Source organism: Phycodurus eques, chromosome 19 (genome assembly GCF_024500275.1).
Source record: "Phycodurus eques isolate BA_2022a chromosome 19, UOR_Pequ_1.1, whole genome shotgun sequence".
In the NCBI taxonomy this organism is placed as follows: domain Eukaryota; kingdom Metazoa; phylum Chordata; class Actinopteri; order Syngnathiformes; family Syngnathidae; genus Phycodurus; species Phycodurus eques.
In genome coordinates this window covers 2891286-2914462 of record NC_084543.1, presented here as the reverse complement: position 1 = coordinate 2914462, position 23177 = coordinate 2891286, and the positions used below count along the sequence as shown (strand labels likewise).

Below are 23177 nucleotides of genomic sequence, written 5' to 3'. Positions count from 1 at the left end.
ATTAGCGGAAATGTATCACAGTACATGTACATTATTTGGGGAATATAGAGGAGTAAAAATGAAAGTTGCCAGAAATATAAATAATGAAGTACATATACGTGAACGCAGAAGTACTGATTCAACTCCAGTACGTAAAGTACAGACTGTGAAATGTTCTTAAGTACTCAAGTCCAACTCCTATACTTGAATAAAAGTTTTAAAAAAGTACACACAACAAATAACTTTTTGCTGTCAGTTATATACAATACCAGCTGGAACTGGGGCCTGAGACAATATGGAGGGAATTATTAACAGTTCCAAATAGGAGTCAGTTTTAGCAGAAAACCTTCAGGCTTCTGCGAGAAAGCAAAAAAAAAATGTCAAGAAAAGCCTCCTCGAACAGCTGAAGCCATTTGGGGATAATCAGAGGCACTGACTTAAAATAAATTTGAATGTCAATTGTGACTCTGAACACAAGCCACATCCAAGTTGTAAGACGGTGTGCACACTTGTACAACAACATTATTTCAGTTGTTTATTTGTATTTCCATCCATCCTTCCATTTTCTGTACCGCTTCTCCTCACTACCTCTGGAAAATATGTTTTTAATTCAACTGCGTTGTACAGGTTAAAGATCACATTAATGGTGGGAAAAGCTTCAAAATGATTTATCCTGGTCTCATTTTTTTGTATCACAAAAACCTGTCACTTAAACAGGGGTGTGTAGACTTTTGATATCCATTGAGCGCATGTAATGGACACTTTGTTAGGTACACATGTATGCATTGCAACATTAATAAAATAACAATTGAAAGAGAATAATGCTGAGTTTCAGGTAGGATGAATTTGAAATCTGATTAAAGAAACAAGTCTCATTGCTAGCGCTACTACATTGCTAGGGAAATTAGATTCACCTGGCAACACGTATAGGCTGAAATCTGATTGGATAAAAAGAAACAAATCTAACAGCCACAAAATGTTATCACATCTGGCCTCCAAAGATAATCTCATTCCATGGGCAGCGAGCTCTTTTGCCATCAGACAGGTGAAAAACCGGTTTGTATGCAGGATGGTTGCTCACCAACCACGCCTGGAAACAAGAACAACAACCCTATTGTCGCCTCCCCACGAGCTGTTTAATGCCACTCGATTGAAGGTTACTGTCTAACTAAACAAAACAAAGTGAATTGCATATTTTGCATTTAAAACAACTGCATTGCTTTAGATAAATCCATTACGCTTCATGCTAACAAACAATGCAAAAATGCCACAGATGGGCTAAGTAATTGCAGCAGTCTCGCTTTGTTATAACGCTTTAAGCAATAGATGTTGGAACACAAACGATGGACCAACACATGCAGACATTACGGTACTCACGGGCATATATTATTTATCTTCCGTATTACTGCGACTGGTTTTGACTAGCTCAGTGTATATCCTCATGTCTGTATTATAGTGTGCACACACCAGAAGGAGTAGCACAATGTACATTGAACTGATGCAATGTGGCAAAAACGGTTTCATTCTTTACATTCTATTTAATCTTGTAATTACTGTATGTTTTTATAAAGCACAATATGATACATTTCTTGTTTTTTTCTTATGAAAACACCTTTTTGTTCTATTTTTCTTTTGGGCGGGGACGCTGGAACAGATTAATGGCGTTTCCATTCGATGGGGAAAGATGGTGGGTGTTTTGAGTGACGAGCGTGGTCACGCTCACCGAACAAATTGCCCTCGTATCTCAAGGCAACCCACCAGGCTCACACGCTCATCCAGTATATGGACGGGGAGAGAGAGAGAGAGAAAGAGAGAGAGAGAGAGAGAGAGAGAGAGAGAGAGAGAGAGAGAGAGAGAGAGCGAGAGAGAGAGTCCTCTCCGGGGCTGTAGGGGAGGAGGGCAGAGCAGTAGGGAGCAACAACGCCCACCGACCGACCGACTTCACTCCAACTCCACTCGGAGCCCAACCACGCCCCCGGGGGGGGGGGGGGGAGGCAGCAGCACGGGGAGGTTCCCCCGGCAGGCAAGTGTCCCAGGATCCACCATGGAAGCAGCAAGGAGTCGCTGAAGGAAGAAAGGAGCCATGAAGTTCGGGAAGAGCATCTGCGTGCTGAACGTCGGGGGGACCCGCTACGCTTTCACCCGCGACGTGATCCGGGATTTCCCTCTGAGGCGCGTCAGCCGCCTCCACGCGTGCGCCACCGAGAAGGATGTACTGGAGCTGTGCGACGACTACGACCGCGAGCGCAACGAATTCTTCTTCGACCGCCACGCGCAGGCTTTCGTCTTCATCATGCTCTACGTGCGCTCCGGTAAACTGCGCTTCGTGCCCGGCGTGTGCGAGTTGTCCTTCTACGCCGAGATGCTCTACTGGGGGCTGGAGAGCGCGCACTTGGACTCCTGCTGCCAGAAGCGCCTGGACGAGCGGCTGTCCGAAGTCGGGCTGTCCGAGCAGGTGGCGGACGTCACCGCCGGGGAGGAGACCCGGAGTCTGGTGGGCGAACCGGTGGCGGTGATGCAGCTCACCGGCCGCGGCAAGTGGCTGGAGAGGGCGCGCAGGGCGTTCGAGGAGCCCAACTCGTCGCTCGGGGCGCAGCTGCTGGCCACCGTGTCTGTCGTCTTCGTCATCGTGTCCATGGTCATGCTGTGCGCCAGTACGCTGCCCGACTGGGACACTGCCAAGAGAAACTCCGTGGAGGAGCACAGGTAATTTGGGAGCAATTCTTTTCTGCAGGGGAAAACGTGTGTTTCCCAGCACCCATTTCACATGAGAAACATCTGACCACTGAGGTGAAATTGGATCGTTCCGCTGGTTGGGAATCTCTCCTCAAAACACATGGACGATGCTAAATGTCCAATTAGTCACCTCTTCAAGTCAGGACCAACATTCAAATACAGTAGATAGTAGGCCGAAATGTTCATCAAATGTGAGATTTTTTTATTTATTCCTAAAAAGTATATTTGATATTGTCAGTTACTGTAACAAAATGCACAAGTCAGACATTTACGCTGTACCTAAATTGACAAAAATATTTTTTAAATGTGCCGACATATTGATTTCATTCATATGTGTTGCACATAAAAGGTACGGGTGCTCTGTCCACCACTTGTCCTCCGAAACAGACTAATGAACCCTCTACAAATCCAAAGTCAAGACACACCTATTTCGGACTGCCTACTCACTTTAACAGTTCCCATATCGTTTGCCATTTCAAACTTTATTATCATTTCAAACAAACATTCACACGACAATGGACAGCTGTTGCCACGCCAGTTCCACTGGGAGCAATTCAGGGTTCAATTCCTTGTCCAAGGACACTTTGACAGCTGACAGTTGCAGCCGGGATTTCAACCATCGACCCTTCAGTCACTGCACTGCCGGTTCTACCAATTGAGCCACACCCGCTCAGTGGAAAACTGAAAAGGTGAAAAACACCGAAACAGTTTACTTTCAAAATTACACACGGTTCCCATTCTTTGCACGTTTTCAACTAATATCTTCAAACATGTATAATGTGATTCGAAACAAATCTCACTTTACAGGGTCTTTAACTGTATCTGCCGAAATCCTGATTTCATTTTTTGATAACATACGACATGAACTTTATACTTGCAAGTGGGCAAGTTTTTTTGGGCGACTCCGTGATGCCGTTTGGCCTAATTGGGTTTGCTTGTGTGCTTGCGCTGGGTGTAATTCACTTGTAATTGCCCATCTAATCAATGGAATAATTACGCGCCAGGGAACGTGTCACCCTTCCACCCCCCCCCCCCCCGACCCCCCTTTCCGTCCCCTCTTGACTCCTGCTGTGCTCAAATCCCGGCAATTTTCTTGTCCTTCATCTTCCACTTCCTGGTATCACATCATTAGCCGGCAGACTGATTGTCTCAACGCCATAGCGGCTAATGTGTCTCTCATTTCCTGTTTACAGGATAGTGGAGGCCGTCTGCATCGGCTGGTTCACGGCGGAGTGCATCCTGCGCTTCCTGGTGGCGCGGGACAAGTGGGACTTCCTCCGGCAGCCGCTCAATATCATCGACGTGGTGGCTATCACGCCGTACTACGTCACCATGACGATGGCCCGGGCGGGCGTGCCAGGCGCCGGGCTCGGGGTGGCGGGTGTGTTCCTGCGCGCGCTGCGCATGATGCGAGTGTTCTGGCTCATGAAGCTGGCCCGCCACTTCCTGGGCCTGCAGACGCTGGGGCTGACGCTGCGGCGCTGCTACCGGGAGATGGTGATGCTGATGGTGTTTGTCTGCGTCGCCATGGCGATTTACAGCGCCCTGGCACAGTTGCTGGAGCACGGCTTGGACCTGGGCGTGCGCAACCAGGACTATGCCAGCATTCCCGCCGCCGCCTGGTGGGTCATCATCTCCATGACGACGGTAGGCTATGGGGACGTGTACCCCATCACCGTCGGAGGGCGGGTGCTCGGGGGGATGTGCGTGGTGAGCGGCATCGTCCTCCTGGCGCTCCCCATCACGTTCATCTACCACAGTTTTGTACAGTGCTACCACGAACTCAGACTGCGCTCGGCCAGGTACGCTCGCAGCCTCTCAGCGGAAATGCTGCAGTGAACATTTTTGCCCTGGACACCTTGCACAATAGAAATAATCGGAACGACTGGAAATGATCCACATAGAAAAAAATGTTCACGGCATGCACACTCACCATCGAGACATGCCGTCCAATTGTTGTAACGCGATGCCAGTCATTTTCAAAGCCTTTTAAACCATTTTGACTGACTCAATCACAGATTATTTTTTGACAATATAAGGACCAAACCCACCCAAAAAAAAAGAATAGACTCTCTTCTTTGAAGAGAATGAAAAAGTTCGTTTCTGGCTTCTTTAGTAATCAGCAGAAGAACATGGGTTGGTTTCACCAGTTTCTGCCCAGAAAAAGGGGAAAGAGTGTCGAGCAGAACGACTCTGACTCTGAAATAAACAGAATGACTAGAACTAGAGGGGGAAATCTGGCTCAAGTCAGTTTCAAATGGTCTGCTATTGTGCAAGCGTGCTCCCTCAGAAGCACACAAATAATTATTTATTGAAGACCAGACCAATCCAGTTGTCCCTGCGGATGGTTGTTTACACATCGTCGACATGGTAACAACAATGTGTGTGTGTGTGTGAGAGAGAGTGTGTGTGTGCGTGGTGTGGCCTTCAGCCATTCACTTTGTCAGGGGCTGTGCACAAGATTGATGTCTGACCTAGATGCATTAAGCATGTATCGAGAGGCGAGGACGGGAGGAGGCCACATACACGCACATGCACACACACGGACACACGCACACACACACACGCACACACAGTGTAATGAGAGGGGAGCTCAACCCAAATAATGAAATAGAGAGATGCGTCAGGCGGAACCTGAATTTGGCAGATTTAAACAATAAAAAGGAGATGTAACGTGAAGGTTAAAAACAAAGAAATATATTTATTTATTTATTCTCTCCTCGTGTGCCAATAGGAGTGAGGGAAGCGTTTTTTTGTTGTTCTCATCTCCACAGTACCCTCCTTCTGTGGCATGCCCATCATAGAGGCCGTTGATTTGTGTGTGTTTGCACGCCAATAGACCACGTGCAGTCACACACACTTATACACGCACACGCACGCACACAAACCGTCATTGCAAAATGAGTGAAAAAAATGACATCACATGCATGCCGACGAAGGTTGTGAGGTTCCATGAATTACGCTGGCTGGCTGCTTAATGAAGAGCCTCATATGTTTCCAAACAAAACAATCTGACACCCCACACCGCAGTCTCCCGCCTCGCCGTCGACATCAATCAAAGATCAGACTGGAGTTCATCTCTTTGTATTTAAGTGTCAATTTTTCATCTCTTCCCACGTCGATATCCATTTCGTCGCTGTACTTTTTTTCGATGTGCTTTTCGAGTAGCATAAATGTGACAAGAGTATAATCAGTACTGTATTTTGGTATCAATGGTCCACCAAATAGCCTCGCACCAAACACTTTTTTCGCCAATTGTGATGTATCCTAATGGTTTTGTAAGAATAAAAAGCAATGGCTGAGAATTGTGCTGTGTACTCTATTTCTTGCAAATTGCACCTTCGAGAGCTGAAATTGGATGTCAACAAATCAATGCAGGTCATTTTTCAAAACGGGTGGCACGGTGGCCGACTGGTTAGAGCGTCAGCTTCACGGTTCTGAGGACCCGGGTTCAATCCCCGGTCCCGCCTGTGTGGAGTTTGCATGTTCTCCCCGTGCCTGTGTGGGTTTTCTCCGGGCACTCCGGTTTCCTCCCACATGCCAAAAACATGCATTAATTGGAGACTCTAAATTGCCCGTAGGTGTGAATGTGAGTGTGAATGGTTGTTTGTTTGTATGTGCCCTGCGATTGGCTGGCAACCAGTTCAGGGAGTACCCCGCCTCCTGCCCGATGACAGCTGGGATAGGCTCCAGCACGCCCGCGACCCTAGGGAGGAGAAGCAGCTCAGAAAATGGATGGCTTTTTAAAAACTTTCTGGCCTAAACACTTTCAGAAAGATGGAGTGACCGAATGCATTCACAAAATGACACTATTGCAGTAATATGAAGAAACCCCGACAAACCATGTTGTAAAACCTCCGGCATCCGTACCTCTATATTTTTGCCTGTACTGTACTGTATCTGTGGATGTTATTTTTTAATAGATGAACAGATTATCGAAAAAGTACACTATAATCAGGTTATTTGTGTTTTATTGTAAAATAAATAAAATAAATAAAAATCTTTTAGGTTTTTTTTTTTTGGTGGCGTCTCGGCTCTCCAATGACAACGGCAGACTGGAGTCACCTGACCATGACGTCACTTTCCCTGGACGCTGGAAGGAGGAAGACCTCTTCGCCGGGTGTTTTTTTTTTTGTTGTGACAAGCGTGTCTGCTCGTCATTTCCCCACGAACAAAAAATGTATTACAAATTCAGTGGTATCACGCAGAAGCTAGCGGGATCTTCTCCGTCGATGGCCTACGCCCCCCAGGTGAGCTCTTAAATCGGCGTGTGAGAAGACGGACGGTCAATTTTGTCGGTGACCTTCATACCGCCTGCCTCGTTTGCGTCCTCGCCTGAGTAAAATCATGCAGCTTCTTCGACAAACCACGCTGTATACAAGCTTATAACTGCATTTTTATTCACAAATACGCTATTTGCCACCCACCTTTGCGTTTTAGGGGGAAATAGCATGATTAACTTCGTATTTTTACCTATTGGGGCAGCTCCACCGCCCACACTTGTCTTGTAAAATAGCCTGCTGGGTTTATTGCAGGATAAATACACTTTAAGACAATTCATCATTCTATCCTGACGAGAGACCCCCCTTTAACCTTTTCCTTCCACCTTTTGTTTGTAAATGTTATCTCTCATCACATGGCCTTTGTGTGATTTCAAATTCAATACCTACCAGATGTGTCCTTGTCATATTTGACCTTTTAATAAAGCCTCTTCGCCCGTTTTATCTTACCCCCCCCACCTCCATTACACAATTGAGGTGGTACTCTAGCCACACATGATCTCAATTTAGCATTACTATTTGCTGTATTATATATTCACATTGGAAATTAAATGCCAAAATATGGTTTTGCCAATCCAAAACGCCAAAAGCAAAAGTGTGCCCTATATAATGCTGGTTAATTCATCACAAAATAGCCTAATAATATGTAAATGCTGTGTATTTGCCCCCTATTGCCCAAATTGTTCTCAATATTGATTTTGATCAAGTTTCAAAACTTCATAGTTTAGACTCGGTACTATAGTGAGGAAAGTTGTGTTTGGAGTTGGACCAAGGGAACTAGGATTTACTTCCTCAATTTAATTTCTGGGAAATTTTCAGAGGGACAAGAGAAGACCCTGCTAGGTGTAGGAGGGTTCTACTTGCGAGTAGTCGAGGAACATTTCATGGGGTCTGCATCATGAACCATTCCAAGAACTAAAGGTTCCTGGAACTTGGGAACTCAAGGTAGAACTAGGAGAACTTTCATAGTGTTCTTGTGTGTTTCGAACCCCAGGAACTATTGCCGAAATTTAGTTCCGGGAAGGTAATAGCCCCTGTTTGGGGGTAGGGCAGGAACCTTTTGGGCCATGGTCTACAGCACCAAACATTTGTGATTGGAACCTTTTAGCTCCAGGAAATAAAACTAAACCGAACTAAAAGTTCATCAAACTTTTGGGGGAAAGGCCTCTTTATACTCCCGCGGCCGACAACGCCCGCATTGCATCACATGACCGACGAATTTCCCGACACAGCTCCTCTGTAAAACTTTGTGGAACTCCGATAATTTTTGGAAGAGCATTGCATCTTTGGACCAAGTGAACTATTGTCTCAATTTAGTTCTGGTGGGATTGCAACGATTAATCGAATAAGTCGAATAATTTGATTATGAAAAAGGTTGAAGAAAAATCGATACTTTGACTTCGCATAGCATATTTTAATGTAATGTTTGTTGTTGCTCGAAACAGCAAACGTTGAACTTCCTAGCATTACTTATTCTAAGGAGTAAAAAATAAAAAGGTTACTTGATCTTTAGCTGCGAAAAAGTGGGTCCGTTTTATAAAGGTTAGCTTGAGGTCTGCGCGTCGTGACGGCTGTGAAGTATTTGCATCTTAGCACCTTCCTCCTGTTGCTTTCGCACACCGTAATTATAATCTTTTCAGGCAGGTCATGTGACGATGTCATTATTTCAGGCACACAAATGCTGGCGCTTGGCTACAAAGAAGCCCTCTTGTACCGCTCGGCCTTATTTGTATTGTAACAAAATGGATGCTGATGTTTTTCCCCCCCTAGTTTACTGCTATAAATAAAACAGATGTGCTGCTGAAGTTTAGTTAAGTAACCCCTCCCCGCCTCCCAAAATGCCAAATTTAAATACTCTTTCATCAGACTTACATGTCTGTGTGCCACATTGAATTCCCCTGCTTGAACACCATCTGCTTACATACACACATAATTCGGTCACCTCCCCAGGCTGAGGAGATTGATTTAGATTTCAGTGTCAACGGCATAAAAGAAGTCATTTTTGACTCCTTTTTGGCTCAAAGACTTTAAAAATAATTTAAACAGCCGTCTGTCCTATGTGGAAGGTAACAGGTGATGTCACCCAGCATTTAATTATCTGAATGCGCAAACCCGCTACGGCTGTGTGAACATGCACTGTGCCAGCTATGTCTGTCTGAAAGGTGAAGAAATGCAAGTTCTACTGGTATGATTCTAATACACCAATTTGCCAGGGTGCAAGTCGGTGCCCAATTATTATTGTCTTAAGGGGCAAGGGTTCTCAAAGTTTTGGTTCTGCTGACCCTTTACAAGGGAGAAATCTTTCCAAGGACCCCCCCCCCATAATCCTAACGCCAAGTAACAGAACTGCCATGTCGACCCCTAAATGCAGTAGGAATGAAAAAGCGGCCTATTCTCCAGAAAATACGAGAATTGTGTTGTTGTTGTCTTTTTCCAAGCCAAAACAGTTGTAATATTTACAATTTAGATGTATTTTGTCATGGTAAATATTCGTAATCTTAGAAAAATAAAGTTGTATCTTTCCAAGATAAAATTGTGATCTGATGATATTAAAGTCAAAGTTTAAGTGAAGTGAAAAATGCAACTTTAGTTTTGTAATATCACACCTTTTATTCTGGAGAAACTGCCCCTGGGCTCTTAAAAAAAAATGGGCCATATTCTGAACCAATAGGATTTTGTTCCTCTAAGCACTAACTCATGAAAACATATGTGGATGTAAACAAATAACACTAATTGTGTAACAGCTAGATTAAGCATGGGTCAATGGGTCACACCTGCAACCCGCTCAGCACATAAAACCCATGCTTGAATCTGTTACAGCTAAATGGCTGAAATGTGCATGGCGCACACAGCGAGAACCCCTCTTATCACATGTACGATAAACATTGTGGCTTACTGGCGCTGCGTTCATTGTGCAGGGTTTGAAGCCAATCGCGCCGGCCGAATCGTCCTCCATGATCTTTGCCACGCCCACCAAAGTGGTGTCAGAAGCGGGACCCGTGGTGGAGTACATGGGGACCAACAAGGTGCCTGACTTCCAGAGGATATTCCAGGTAATTGTGTTTTCAAAAAGCAACACATTTCAGTACAGTTTTCCCTTCGATTTGGCCCTCGTGAATCAATCACAAGCGCACCACCGCGGGGAACGGAGAGATCAATAACAAGAGTAATTTGACTATTGATGTTTCACTCTAATTGCAACACATTTATTTTATTCAAGCCAAGAAACTTTTTTTTGTTTGTTTTATAATCGTATATTTTAGAAATCTGACGGCATCCCTGTTCACCTGAAGCGCGGCGTCCCCGACCGGCTGCTGTACCGCACCACCATGGCCCTGACTGTAGGGGGCGCTCTCTACTGCTTGGTGGCGCTCTACATCGCCGCCCAGCCCAAAAACAAGTGACAGACGCTCGCGAACCAGACACACACTCACTCGACACTTTTTTTGCCACGTTTTCCGCCAAGCGTCCCGATTCAGTACGGTTTAGAATATTATTGCGATGAACTCGCAGAAAACGACAACGGGGGCCGTGTTATTGACACTGGAAGACTGCCAGAAATGAAACCGTACCAAATCGTGACGAATCGTACCGCTTGGCGGAAATGGCTGTTGACATGTCAGTATGTCAACTCAACGATGAGCCTCCATTTTCCCCTCTGCGATACCTTTTGGAAATCTCAAAAATTACCAATTTATTTCGTACAAAAAAAAATTTTTTTTTTTTTTTTTTTTTTTTTTTTAATAAAAAAAAATATATTTAATTCAATAAATTGTAAGGAAAAACAAATAAATCGTTGTTGTCATTCCTTACATCTGTGTCATAGCCCTGATTCCTATTTGGGCTCATTTGGGCTAAATTCCCTCGCAGGAGTCTTAAAGTACAACTTTTGGAATTGGCCAAAAGTTGACAACTTTAACTGAAGTGGCTGTCTATTTTTTCCATTTTACGGCGTGGGTTCTTGAGGTAAGTTGAATAATTAAAAAAAAAAAAAAAAAAAAAAAACATGGTGAAATTTCAGACGTGGTTAACATGATCAGTGACCACTGGGGGATTGGTTAATTAATTGACTTTTCTGTTGCTTGGATTAATAAAACAGATGTACTCTTTTGACCCTGCAATAGATATTGTTCTAGCTCTGGTGTTCGCTGCCAGGCTAGTCATTATGTTTTGCTAAATCACGAAAAGACAAGCCAGCCAAACATTTTATACATACTTACCTGTGAGAAAATGTTGTCCACAAATCTGATGATGGAGATTATGACCTGAAAATGACTCGAAATTCCCGATAACGGCACCTTCAAACCAAAAGGACCTGTGCGTTTCACCACATACAGGAGCTTCGTAATTGAGTTTTTCGCTTCCTGTCATGATGACCACACGTCCCAGATCAGAATCATCTTTATTTTGCCAAGTATGTCCAAAAAACACACACGGAATTTGTCTCCGGTAGTTGGAGCCGCTCTAGTACCACAACAGAGAGTCAGTTGACAGAGAATACTTTTGAGACATAAAGACATTGAGAAAAACAGTCACTGAGCAATAAAAGGTTGTTAGTAATCTGGTAATGCCAGTACAAAATTGTTTTTTTTGACAATTGTGCAAAAAGATGCAGAGTCCTCTTGCACTTAGATCGGTTTGGATGACTAATATAGCAAGAGTCCGGTGCAATGATGATTGCGTGTCAATCGGCCCCACTGGTGCCGGATTCTTACTTTTTATTTTTATTTGTTTTATTTATTTTTTTATTCTTCCTAAGTGGGACTTTTTCTTTTCCTGTCTCTCGCTCTCTGTCATCGTTTTAAAGTGAGCAGTCGGCCGTGATGTTTGCATTGATCTTCTGCCGAGGTTGTAACGCAGCTAAAGAACAACAGGTGGTCTCCGTTGAATTAATCTAGCGACTCGGTCCTCGGTAAACAATGGCTGCTCAGCTCTGTGCGTGGGAAATGTCGCTTCTTGTTTATTTACTTTATTGCAATTCACACCACTGGTGAATAGGTTTGATTCAATGACGGCTAGCTGAAAGTGGTACATGCTGCAACTTATTGATTATGCTTTCAATCTGTTATTGGTTGCACAAGGCGCAAGGTGAGTGAGGATGCACGGCATTATAAATTGAGTTCATATAGACAACACGTAGGCAAGGTAAGATAGGACAAAGGTCAAATTTAATCAATGTGTTTTTCATGTCTCTGCATTCCTCGCAGAAGTAAAACTAAACTGCCTGTAAACAGAATGGTGATGCCATGTTTAAAAAAAAAAAAAAAAAAAAAAGCGACTGACGTTCAGCTTGAGCCATAGGGTGAGTGGGTGCAGTTAGAGGTGTCACAAAAGTAAGAACTACCAGTGTCAAATTTAGTGTTCTGTTTTACATGTTTATTTCACCAAAAAGCTGAGTTTTTTTTCCCCTACTTCTCGGTCAGACATCTGTGTTTTTGGTCAATTCAAAGCATTCCCTGCTGGTTACTAAAGAATGAAAAAAGCTAGAAACACAATTTATTTTTCTGGTGAAAAGAGAGTCCACTGTTTGTTTTTTCACATTTTTTTCCACTTCATTTGAGCAGTAATGTGTGTGTGTGTGTGTGTGTGTGTGTGTGTGTGTGTGAAGCGTACATATACATTAAGTCAAGTTTTTGCTCACGACACAAAGCAAACAATTGATAGAGCGACGGCTTGCAATTGGAAAAACTCGTATGTTGGGGAACCCATAAGTCAAGGTGGCGCAGTTCTAAATAAAGCTCCTCCACTTCAAATGAAAATCCTGCCTGTTTGTACAGACAAGAAGTGAAAACAACACAGGAAGTGACCGAGAAGACACTGAGCGAGGTTGCGCTTCCCATTGGTCGTCTTCTGATCAGTCTCACCCATCCTCCATTTTATAAAGCTGTCATCTCACACTCCCTCCGTGCTCCTCACAGCCCGCTGTCTCGCCTCGCCCTCCTTCTTTTGTTTGCTTCCTGTGTGCGCTCCCCAGGCTTCATTAACAGTTGGAGTGTCGTGTTACCGCACAGAAAACACGATGTCGCGCAGCTCTCCTGTCTGGCGGCAACAAAGGGAGCCATTGTTACCGCAAAACAAGGGCTGCTCAAGTGGGCTGTGGTGACGCAAGAGGGTGAATGTGGAAGATGGAGGATCTCAAGGATGGAGCCTTCTGGAAAGTGTACCTCTTGACGGTTCATCTCAAAGAATTTTGTGGTTGAGATAGTCTTGAAAGGAGCCCTGGAAATAGCCAAAATGACCCTAAAATGGCCGCTGTAAAACAAAATGGCAGACTTGATGTTTCTTTTCAGGCATGGCTGTTTGAGACTTATTTGTGGGTCTGCTCGTGATAGACCTGTCTACCAAACACCTGGGCCACTCTAAAGAACTAATTCGTAACTTTCCACTGGCACGCAATGAAGAAAAGTAGAATGGCAGACTTTCTGAGTCATTTCAAGCATGGCTTCTTCAGACTTTTCTTTGTAGGTTGACTCACAATAGACGAGACTATCAAATTCCATGTTGCTGCTGTATGTGAAACTGGTTCCAGGGGCGTGAATGTCTTTCTTCGGCGGCAATTGGACAAAGTCTCTCAGGCAAGTTTGTTTTTGCAGGACCCTGTCCAAAATTCAAACCAAGATGGCAGACTTCCTTTGTCTTTTCGGTCATGGCTTCTAATTTTTGTGGGTCTAGTCATGATAGACGTGGGTACCAAATTCCATGAAACTGGCTTCGAGGGCTAGGGCTTGGGCTCCAGCCAAACTTGATGCTGGAAACAGCGAAGTTAAGGAGAGACAAATCACCTCTGCTCGCCTCCGGAACATAATGAATAAATAACGTTCTCCCACCTGAGACGCCTGTCCACAAATCCACCAGCCCCTAATTTTAACTTTAAGATGTGATGTCCACCCGTGTACTCTCTCTCGTAAAAATCCACTTAAATGGAGCTAACAGCGTGAGGTCAGATTGGATTTGGTGGACACATTGAGGCGTGGAAACGATGGAGGAATTGGTATAATTCAAATGTGGGGCAAAAGGGACAGGATTCCAAGTGGAAGGAAAAAATGTGTCGCTTACATACAACCCCAATTCCAATGAAATTGGGACGTGGGGTTAAACATAAATAAAAACAGAATGCAATGATTTACAAATCATTCTCAACCTATATTTAATTGAATACGCTACAAAGACAAGATATTTAATGTTCAAACTGATCAAGTTTATTGTTTTGAGCAAATAATCATGAACTTAGCATTTTATGGCTGCAACACGTTCCACAAAAGCTGGGACAGGTGGCACAAAAGACTGAGAAAGTTGAGGAATGCTCATCAAACAACTGTTTGGAACATCCCACAGGTGAACAGGCTCATTGGGAACAGGTGGGTGCCATGATTGGCTAGAAAAGGAGCTTTGTCATTCACAAGCAAAGGTGGGGCGAGGTTTACCTCTTGGTGAACAAGTGCGTGAGAAAATAGTCGAACAGTTTCAGGACAATGTTCCTCAACGTACAATTGCAAGGAATTTAGGGATTTCATCATCTACGGTCCATAATATCATCGAAAGGTTCAGAGAATCTGGAGAAATCACCGCATGTAAACGGCAAGGCTGAAAACCGACATTGAACGCCCGTGACCTTCGATCCCTCAGGCGACACTGCATCAAAAACCGACATCAATGTGTAAAGGATATCACCACGTGGGCTCAGGAACACTTCAGAAAACTAATGTCAGTAAATACAGTTCGGCGCTACATCCGTTAGTGCAACTTGAAACTCTACTATGCAAAGCAAAAGCCATTTATCGACAACACCCAGAAACGCCGCCGGCTTCTCTGGGCCCGAGCTCATATAAGATGGACTGACGCAAAGTGTAAAACTGTTCTGTGGTCCGACGAGTCCACATTTCAAATTGTTTTTGGAAATTGTGAACGTCGTGTCCTCCGGGCCAAAGAAGAAAAGAACCATCCGGCCTGTTATGGACACAAATTTCAAAAGCCAGCATCTGTGATGGTATGGGGCTGTGTTAGTGCCAATGGCATGGGTAACTTACACATCTGTGAAGGCACCATTCATGCTGAAAGGTACATACAGGTTCTGGAGAAACATATGCTGCCATCCAAGTGACGTCTTTTTCATGGACGCCCCTGCTTATTTCTGCAAGGCAATGCCAAACCACATTCTGCACGTGTTACGACAGCGTGGCTTGGTAGTAAAAGAGTGCGGGTACTAGACTGGCCTGTCTGCAGTCCAGACCTGTCTCCCATTGAAAAATGTGTCGCGCATTATGAAGCGTAAAATACGACAACGGAGAACCCGGACTGTTGAACAGCTGAAGCTGTACATCGACCAAGAATGGGAAAGAAGTCAGGGTGAGAATTTCAAGTTAGTGCTTCAAAGTAGGGTTTTAAATGTGGGTTAGAGTTTGAAAAGCCAAAAAGGTGGCCTGAGGAAGGAGGAAGGGGGAAGGGGAAGGGGTGGGGTGGTGGGAGATTATTGGTGCTTTTAAAAAAAAAAAAAAAAAAGGCCAGCATTCATCACGGCACCTTCAGGTAATATATATCATACTGGATGTAATGTGTGTGTGTGTGTGTGTGTGCGCCACAATGATTTTGTTTCCTGAGTTTGTCTCTTGAGCATAACAATCAGAACGCTGATTCTTTTGCGTTCTTTGCTCACACGGTACAAATGTTACTTAACCATATATCAACATGTTACATCTTGTTTCTTTTTTTCTTGGAGTTAAATGTATTTTAATTCTTCCTCAATGTTGCTCTCTGTATTAGTTTTTACTTTATTCATTGTTTCTATATTGCGAGTCACGAGTGTATGTGTGAAAATTGCTGCTCTGACAATCTAATTTCCCTCATGGAATGAATAAAGTATCGAGTGGTATGCGGGCTCCCTCTAGTGGTACATGAAAGATTTACTGCCCGAGTACGTTTGCATTTAATCTTTCAGAAGTTTGTTTTTAAAACATGTTAAGGTGCTTTTTTTAACTAACTTAAATTATTCAATTAAAGTAATATCAGTGCTGTAGTTTCCCCCCCCCCCCATATTCAAGCACAATGGTAATATTCATGTTACAGTGACTCAAAATTACTGTAACACATTTACTGCGGGGGTTACATTCCAGAACACCACGGAATATTTATTTCATTAGTTATATATATTCAAAAACTTTATTCACAATACTCATACAAAACATAAATGTGAGGTGCAGGTATTTTGTCCACTTGGAATTGCCATCCTCACGTTCGATGGTACAGCAGTATCTGTGACTGAGTGCGTGTGTGGCTTTAAAAGGCGTGGCCTGACCTGTTGACTGACACGGGAGGCAGCGAATGAGAGTGTACGACAACTAACGCAAGGCTTTTTATTCATGTAAAAGTGACAGTACAAAATAAAGTGGCTCATATGACAACTGGTGACATCCTTGTGTCAGAAATCCGGATAAATAGCGGGGAACGGTGGAAGGAATACAGCAGCGGCGCGTGGAAAATTAGGCTGGTCCGTCATTTACACTTGTAGGTGAGCTGCTTGCGATGGTAGCGAATCCACGCCGGTGCTGCAACCAGCCCTGACAGGTAGCCCAACATGGCGCCCAAGCTGCAGGATATAGGCCAAACCTGGGGTGGGGGGGGATAAGGTAGCAACGAAGGGAGGACAGTTTTTATGTCATATTATGGTATATGGAAAAAGTTTTTAAAAAAGTGGGGGGGGTGAGTGACTGGCGAGCGGGGTGGGCAGTTGCCAGCAAAAGTGTAGGGTGGCTGTGGTGCCCCCGCTCGTCACTGGTGTTCTGGTGCTGATTTGTGGTGCGAAAGAAAACATGTTTTACCACCATTACACCGCCCCACGAGCTTTTACGGACAGAGTAACGTGACCTAGAAAGCCCTCGCCGAGACCATTAATTTGAGGTGTGATTCCACGAGGGTTCGACAGGCATGTGCTGACCTGCCACGGCTTGCCCCAGTCCAGAGGTATCGCGAAGGCTCCCACCCACGCGCCCAGCACCGTCAAGGCCACCGTGATCTGGAGGCAAGTGTCCCACACGGACATTGCTCTGTGAATCAAAGGCAGGCCTATTATATTTGTTGTCTCTTTTAAACGCAGCGGTCCGTTGACATTGGAGTTGTATTCTTTGATTTTTTTTGTTTTTTTTTATACTGACCCGTGACGACTGAAGACCCGGATCCAAGCCTGGAAGTTGGGGCCGAGCATGCAGAGACACCGGAGCGTGGTGAGCGAGGACAGCAGCACGGCCAGAGAGAAGGTTTCCAGAGCCGAGCTGCAAGGCAGACACACACAAAAAATGTAATCAAAAATAAAAAAATCACAATCCACGGGTAGTTTTAGGCTATTTTACTTTTGTACGTTTCATTATTTCTTTTGCCACTTACTCGATCAGCGGAGCTCCGTAGAGAACTATCACAGTGTGGAAGAACAAGCAGGACAGGAAGAAGTACAAGCAGGAACGAATCAACCTGGACAGCTTCACAAAGACGTCAAAATTATTCATTCACTTGAAATTATACTTTTTGAACGTGTTTGTATCCAAATAGTTATGTGTTCGGAGTCCTTGCCCACCCATCAAAGGAATGAATGGAAATGTCATTGATCTGTTGCTGTCTTGCGTTAAGTGAGATAATGACATTGACTTCTTGAAAGCACACTTGCTTGATTGCATTATGTTGTTGGGAGCTTGGCGTTTGTTTTTGGCGATTTTGTCCACGCGCCACAAAAGCAACTACTTGTATTATCTCGGGCTCTCTCGCTTGTTTTCCACAATCTAGTCTCGGTTTCCACGAGTCGACACAAACCCGCGCGACGTCACGTTAGTAAAAAAAAAAAAAAAAAAAAAAAAAAGGGCTGGCCATTGTCTCAGCAGTATTTGGGGTGGGATTAGAGCTCGCACAATGCATGACAGACCCGCCCCCCTAATACAGGCCAATCTCACTATTTCATTCTTGATCATTGGGGAATTCGGAGCCAAAAAAGGAAAACTATGTCTGCTTTAATATAGTCTTCTTGACCGTGTGTTGTCAGACCTTGTATCCCAGCGTGTGCTTCCTGGTCGGCGGCGAGATGCCGAGGAGCCAGAAGAAGGCGACGCTGACCGCGGCCACGGCGCCGGACACCGAGTATATCCACAGCAGGTGGGTGCCGTAGACAGAGAAGCCCGGGACGAGAGCCGCGGGCACGACGGTGGCCACGAGCACCGAGAGGGCGATGGTGGCGTGGGTGCTCACCATGGCTCGGATCTCATGGTCCCACATGGTAGTCGACGACCAAAATGTGCGGCTAAGCGCTTTAAATTGCGAATAAAGTGCAACAGAACAGAGTCGAAACGTCCATGGGTGGTTGCGCCTCACTTCCGTAAATATGGAGTTGCGCATACTTCCGCCAATCACAGTTTAGAAACTCGTCACATTTGGCCAATATGATGAGTAGACGTCATCATGAATCGGAAGTTAGGGTTCACCGTGCTCGACCTTTTTTTTTCTTATTGATTTGCTATTTTTTTTTAAATATTTGATTATTTTTGGGGGTATGATTATTGAATGAATTACAAAAATTTATAAATAGAAGGCGATTTTAAATCACATTCAGCTGCTTTCGTTGAATGTTGAACGACATAGCCGTTAACCAATCACATTTCGGAATCTCGCAACATTGACAAATTGGATGAGTTGACGTCATTATGAACGGGAAGTCACGACCATAGCGCTCGCGTTTATGTTTTCCTGTGTTTTAGCACGCTATGTTTTGTTTATATTTTTCTGAAAATAATTATTGAATTAAAAAATGCTTAGGAAAACAAGTCGATTTTAAACCGGAATCAGCTGCTTTCATCGTTACTAACCCCAAGGCTGTTAGCCAATAATATTTCGGAATTATGCGGCATTTGACCAATCCGATGCGTCGGCGTCATCAAAAACCGGATGTTTACAACAATAGCACTAGTAATTTAGCGTCGTAAAAGAGTAGGCCTTCCGTGAAATAACGCATTTTTTCCATAACTTTAAAGGAAGCACCGCCACAAATAAAAAGGAAATATGGTCTGTGAAAAGTGTAAGTTCAGCTAACGGTTGTCTTTCGTCAAATGTGAGCTGAAAGTTTGTGTTCCCGAATGACGTACGGTCATTTGAAGCTCACACAGCTATCGTGTCAGCCAGCTCAAAACAGTCCCTATTTCTTGTTGTACAGTCACTAATTTAACTGGTGCGTGTGACTTCGTCTGTTTTTGTTTTAGGTGAGAAGAAGCTGGGGAGAGTCATCACCCCGGACACTTGGAAGGACGGAGCTCGAAATACGATAGGTAAGATGGAGGTTACAGATGCAGGTATCACGCCTGTGGACAGTCTAGAAGTCATCCGTATGTTTTATTTTATTTTTTTCTGTACATTGGAAATTACAAACCTTTTTTTTGGTTAGTGGCTTTTCGCTGTGAGTGGGGAGTCACTGTAACGTGGCATGATATATTTTCCTTCGTCGTTCCAGAGAGCGGCGGCCGCAAGCGTAATGAAAACAAGCTGCTGACTTCGAAGAAAGCCAGGTGAGTATCGCGTCAACAGCGTTGTATTTCTAGTAGCCGAGGGACTTGTAATGTCATTTGTGCACAATTTAATGTTTACCCCAGATACCCAAAGGAAGACTTGCCAAAGTCACACGCCACCCACCAGGTGGCGGTAGTGGTTTCATTCAGTGTGGGCGGGCTAAAACTCTTGGCATTGCTTTCGCAGTATACTTAGGTTTTAAAAAGTCACAGGTTCAAACTGTCATCAGGTGTAATGAGCCGTTTTCTTTTTTTGAGTCGTTAGCGCAGGCAAAGTGACAAGACCCCTCCCCTTTTGTCGTTGGTGTGAGCAGAGAGTGAGCCCGACAGCTTTTCCCCGTGTCGAAAAAAGTAATCTCTTTTGAGTACCTGGGAAGGTGGCTGCGAGAGGAGGGAATGCTTGCATCACATTCACGGGAGCGCCACTCACTCATCACTCTTCGACATATTTCATGTCATGTTGATATATTAATGTCACGCTGTCTTGAACTGAACGTTTGCAACCAGCTACGAGAGTTGGCGTGTCTGCAATTGGTGAAATAAAAACGACAGGGCGATCACATAGCTAACTATCGTCGCTAATATCAGCTAGTTTCTTGTCTGGTGTTAATTTACAAAACCGAGAAAAGCTGAACACTACCATTTTCCTCATAAATAAGTACTTTTACTGTTACACTAAATTTTTATTTTATTGTCAATTCAATTTATTTTATTTTTACGTTCACTGACGTAATACTTATTCTATGTATTGTTGTTTAAAAGTCAAATGGATTGTGTTCACTGGGGTGAGTTATTTATCCAAACAGTTAATAATAATACATTTCAGAGCTGTATTTGCAACACTGTGATACCACAAAACCACTGTTTTTGCTCAATTTATCCTACCGTCAGAATCTGATTGCAGCCCACGTCAATGGTCTCTCACCTATTGCGGGGGTTCTGAAACGATCAAGGAGAAAGTTCAGCACTGTTGCTACTTTCCCGAGGAGTTGTCGTACTTCAAGATGACTGCAAAAGCACCGTGCAGAATGCTCAATGAGACGAACAAGAACCCTAGCGTGTCAGCTACAGATGTCTGCAGAAAACAATGCTTTCAATAACCGATAAGAAGGCATTTTTCCAACTCATTGTGATTCGTCCCCACAAACCCCCTTTCAGGTTCGACCCGTACAGCAAGACCGGCTTTGCCACGTGCCGCATCTGCAAGAGCTCCGTCCATCAGTCGGGATCGCACTACTGCCAAGGCTGCGCTTACAAGAAAGGTTGGTCCATCGCGCCCAAGCTCTGAAGAGCTTTTTCATGGAGCTCGTCTCATCGTTTTTGCCTGTGGCAGAATAGTTTTTGGTCCTAATGCATTACGCACACTCTCAACCACATATTTAATCCAGATTGAAAAAGAGATTTTAAAACCGCAAAAATACCACACACAAGCAAAATGTTTTTGTTTGTGTGTGGTATTTTTTTATAATTAGAATTTTTAGTCTTTTTCCCTTCAAACAAGTCAACATAACTGAGGTTTACGCATGTATTTTCCATGCAATGGCATGAATAGAGCATCCAAAGCGGAATTGCCTCACAGCCGTTAGACCATGCTGATTTGTTTTCCTCCCATTTTGTCGTATGTTTGAATATTATTCCAAACTTGACTTTGTTTTCCGTGCAAATGATTCAACATAACGGATGTTTCCGCACTATCGCATATTTTTGACGCAACAGTGTGAGCAGAGAATCCGAAGCAGACTTGCTGCAGACCTCACTGATAAGTGTTTTCCCCCCAATTAGTCATGCATTTTGTTATTATTAGGACTTTTACTAGCTATTTTCCTTCCAAATTGCGCAACCAAAACAAAACGTTCACTATTCATTCAGAATCCAGACATTTTGTAACGCTATAGCCTTTTTTCTACTCATCGCTGCCGATGGGCTCGTTGTGCGTCGTACTTCGCGTGGCCTAAATCCAAATTGGAGGGCACGTGGTGTCAACTGGTGCGCCGGTCGCGGCCACAAGTTTGTGTGTGCGCAGTGTAAATTGCGACTCCTAACAAATCCCGCGTTGTCCCGAGACTCTTATCCTAAAAGACGTTGAAAAACCGCAACACTGCCTCCTCTGTGATGTCTTTCACATGCGCCGTCCCTTGATCTCCTCAGGAATCTGCGCCATGTGCGGGAAGAAGGTCCTCGACACCACCAACTACAAGCAGACGTCAGTGTGACCGATCCGTACGTCATACGTTTCTCACCGGTTTCCCCAAAATGTCCTCTCATGCCACACTTGAACTCTTTACTCTATCTTAGAGCGTAATACACCCTGATTGCAAGTTGTAGTGATTGTATTTTAGTTTTTTTCCCTTTAGTATGTTTTTTATGTGTACATGATGATGTGATTAATATTTTTGGAGTAAAATCGTCAGTCTAAAAAAACAAAATGGAAGACCTATTTCACTTATCTCAAAAACACGGCATTCAATTAACAAATGGGCCATTAAAGAAATAGAAAATGCTATTAAAAATGTCATTAAATGTATTTTTTTAAATCCCTAACCTAATTCAAAATGCCATTAAATTGAAAATGGAAGGTTTTTCACTTATTCGAAACACACCATTCAATAAGTCATTGAATGTCTATATGTGTGTGTGTGTGTGTGTATGTATATATATATATATATATATATATATATACACACACACACACACACACACAGTGGGTACGGAAAGTATTCAGACCCCGTTAAATGTTTCACTCTTTGTTACATTGCAGCCATTTGCTAAAATCATTTTTCATTTTTTCCCCTCAATGTACACACAGCACAGGACAAATTTAAATGTTGAAATTTTTGCAGCTTTATTTAAAAAAAAAAGAAAAACTGAAATGTCACACAGCCATAAGTATTCAGAGCCTTTGCTGAGTATTTAGGAGAGGCACCCTTTTGAGCTAATACAGCCATGAGTCGTTTTTCACACCTGGATTTGGGGATCGTCCGCCATTCCTCCTCGCACATCCTCTCCAGTTCTGTCAGGTTGGATGGTGAACGTTGGTGGGCAGCCATTTGCAGGTCTCTCCAGAGATGCTCCATTGGGTTTAAGTCAGGGCTCTGGCTGGGCCATTCAAAAACAGTCACAGAGTTGTTCTGAAGCCACTTCTTCGGTATTTTTAGCTGTGTGCTTAGGGTCGTTGTCTCGTCGAAAGGTGAACCTTCGGCCCAGTCTGAGGTCCTGAGCACTCTGGAGAAGGTTTTGGTCCAGGACATCCCCGTACTTTGCTGTATACATCTTTCCTTCAATTGCAACCAGTCTCCGTGTTCCTGCAGCTGAAAACCCCCCACAGCATGATGCTGCCACCACCGTGCTTCACTGTTGGGATTGTATTGGACAGGTGACGAGGAGTGCCTGGTTTTCTCCACACATACCGCTTAGAATTAAGGCCAAAAACTTCTATCTTGGTCTCATCAGACCAGAGAATCTTATTTGTCACCATATTGGAGTTGTTTTTTTTTTTTAGCAATCTCCATGCGGGCTTTCATGCGTCTTGCACTAAGGAGCGGCTTCCGTCGGGCCACTCCGCCATAAAGGTGGAGGGCTGCAGTGAGGGTTGACTTTCTCGAACTTTCTCCCATCTCCCGACTGTGGCGGCGATGACAGAAATGAAAAT

The 23177-nt window shown here is 44.1% G+C and overlaps 4 protein-coding genes across 4 annotated transcripts; 3 read left to right on the top strand and 1 right to left on the bottom strand.

Annotated features, from left to right (window-relative positions):
• Positions 1-1975: 1975 nt before the first annotated feature.
• kcng3 (potassium voltage-gated channel, subfamily G, member 3) lies at positions 1976-5980 on the top strand. Its single transcript, XM_061706526.1, has 2 exons — positions 1976-2685; positions 3909-5980. Exons 1-2 carry the CDS (start codon positions 2063-2065, stop codon positions 4552-4554), a joined length of 1269 nt encoding a protein of 422 aa, XP_061562510.1. The 5' UTR covers positions 1976-2062; the 3' UTR covers positions 4555-5980.
• An 845-nt stretch (positions 5981-6825) lies between these two features.
• Positions 6826-10807, top strand: LOC133418015 (cytochrome c oxidase subunit 7A-related protein, mitochondrial). The gene is made up of 3 exons (XM_061706321.1): positions 6826-6965; positions 9914-10048; positions 10259-10807. The coding sequence occupies exons 1-3, from the start codon at positions 6894-6896 to the stop codon at positions 10397-10399; spliced, it is 348 nt and encodes a 115-aa protein (XP_061562305.1). The 5' UTR covers positions 6826-6893; the 3' UTR covers positions 10400-10807.
• A 5524-nt stretch (positions 10808-16331) lies between these two features.
• Positions 16332-18346, bottom strand: pigf (phosphatidylinositol glycan anchor biosynthesis, class F). The gene is made up of 5 exons (XM_061706137.1): positions 18021-18346; positions 17373-17464; positions 17144-17260; positions 16927-17035; positions 16332-16598 (listed from the first exon to the last, which is right to left on the bottom strand). Exons 1-5 carry the CDS (start codon positions 18246-18248, stop codon positions 16485-16487), a joined length of 660 nt encoding a protein of 219 aa, XP_061562121.1. The 5' UTR covers positions 18249-18346; the 3' UTR covers positions 16332-16484.
• A 552-nt stretch (positions 18347-18898) lies between these two features.
• Positions 18899-23021, top strand: cript (cysteine-rich PDZ-binding protein). The gene is made up of 5 exons (XM_061706138.1): positions 18899-19044; positions 19226-19291; positions 19474-19528; positions 20687-20790; positions 21677-23021. The coding sequence occupies exons 1-5, from the start codon at positions 19029-19031 to the stop codon at positions 21739-21741; spliced, it is 306 nt and encodes a 101-aa protein (XP_061562122.1). The 5' UTR covers positions 18899-19028; the 3' UTR covers positions 21742-23021.
• The last annotated feature ends 156 nt before the right edge of the window (positions 23022-23177 follow it).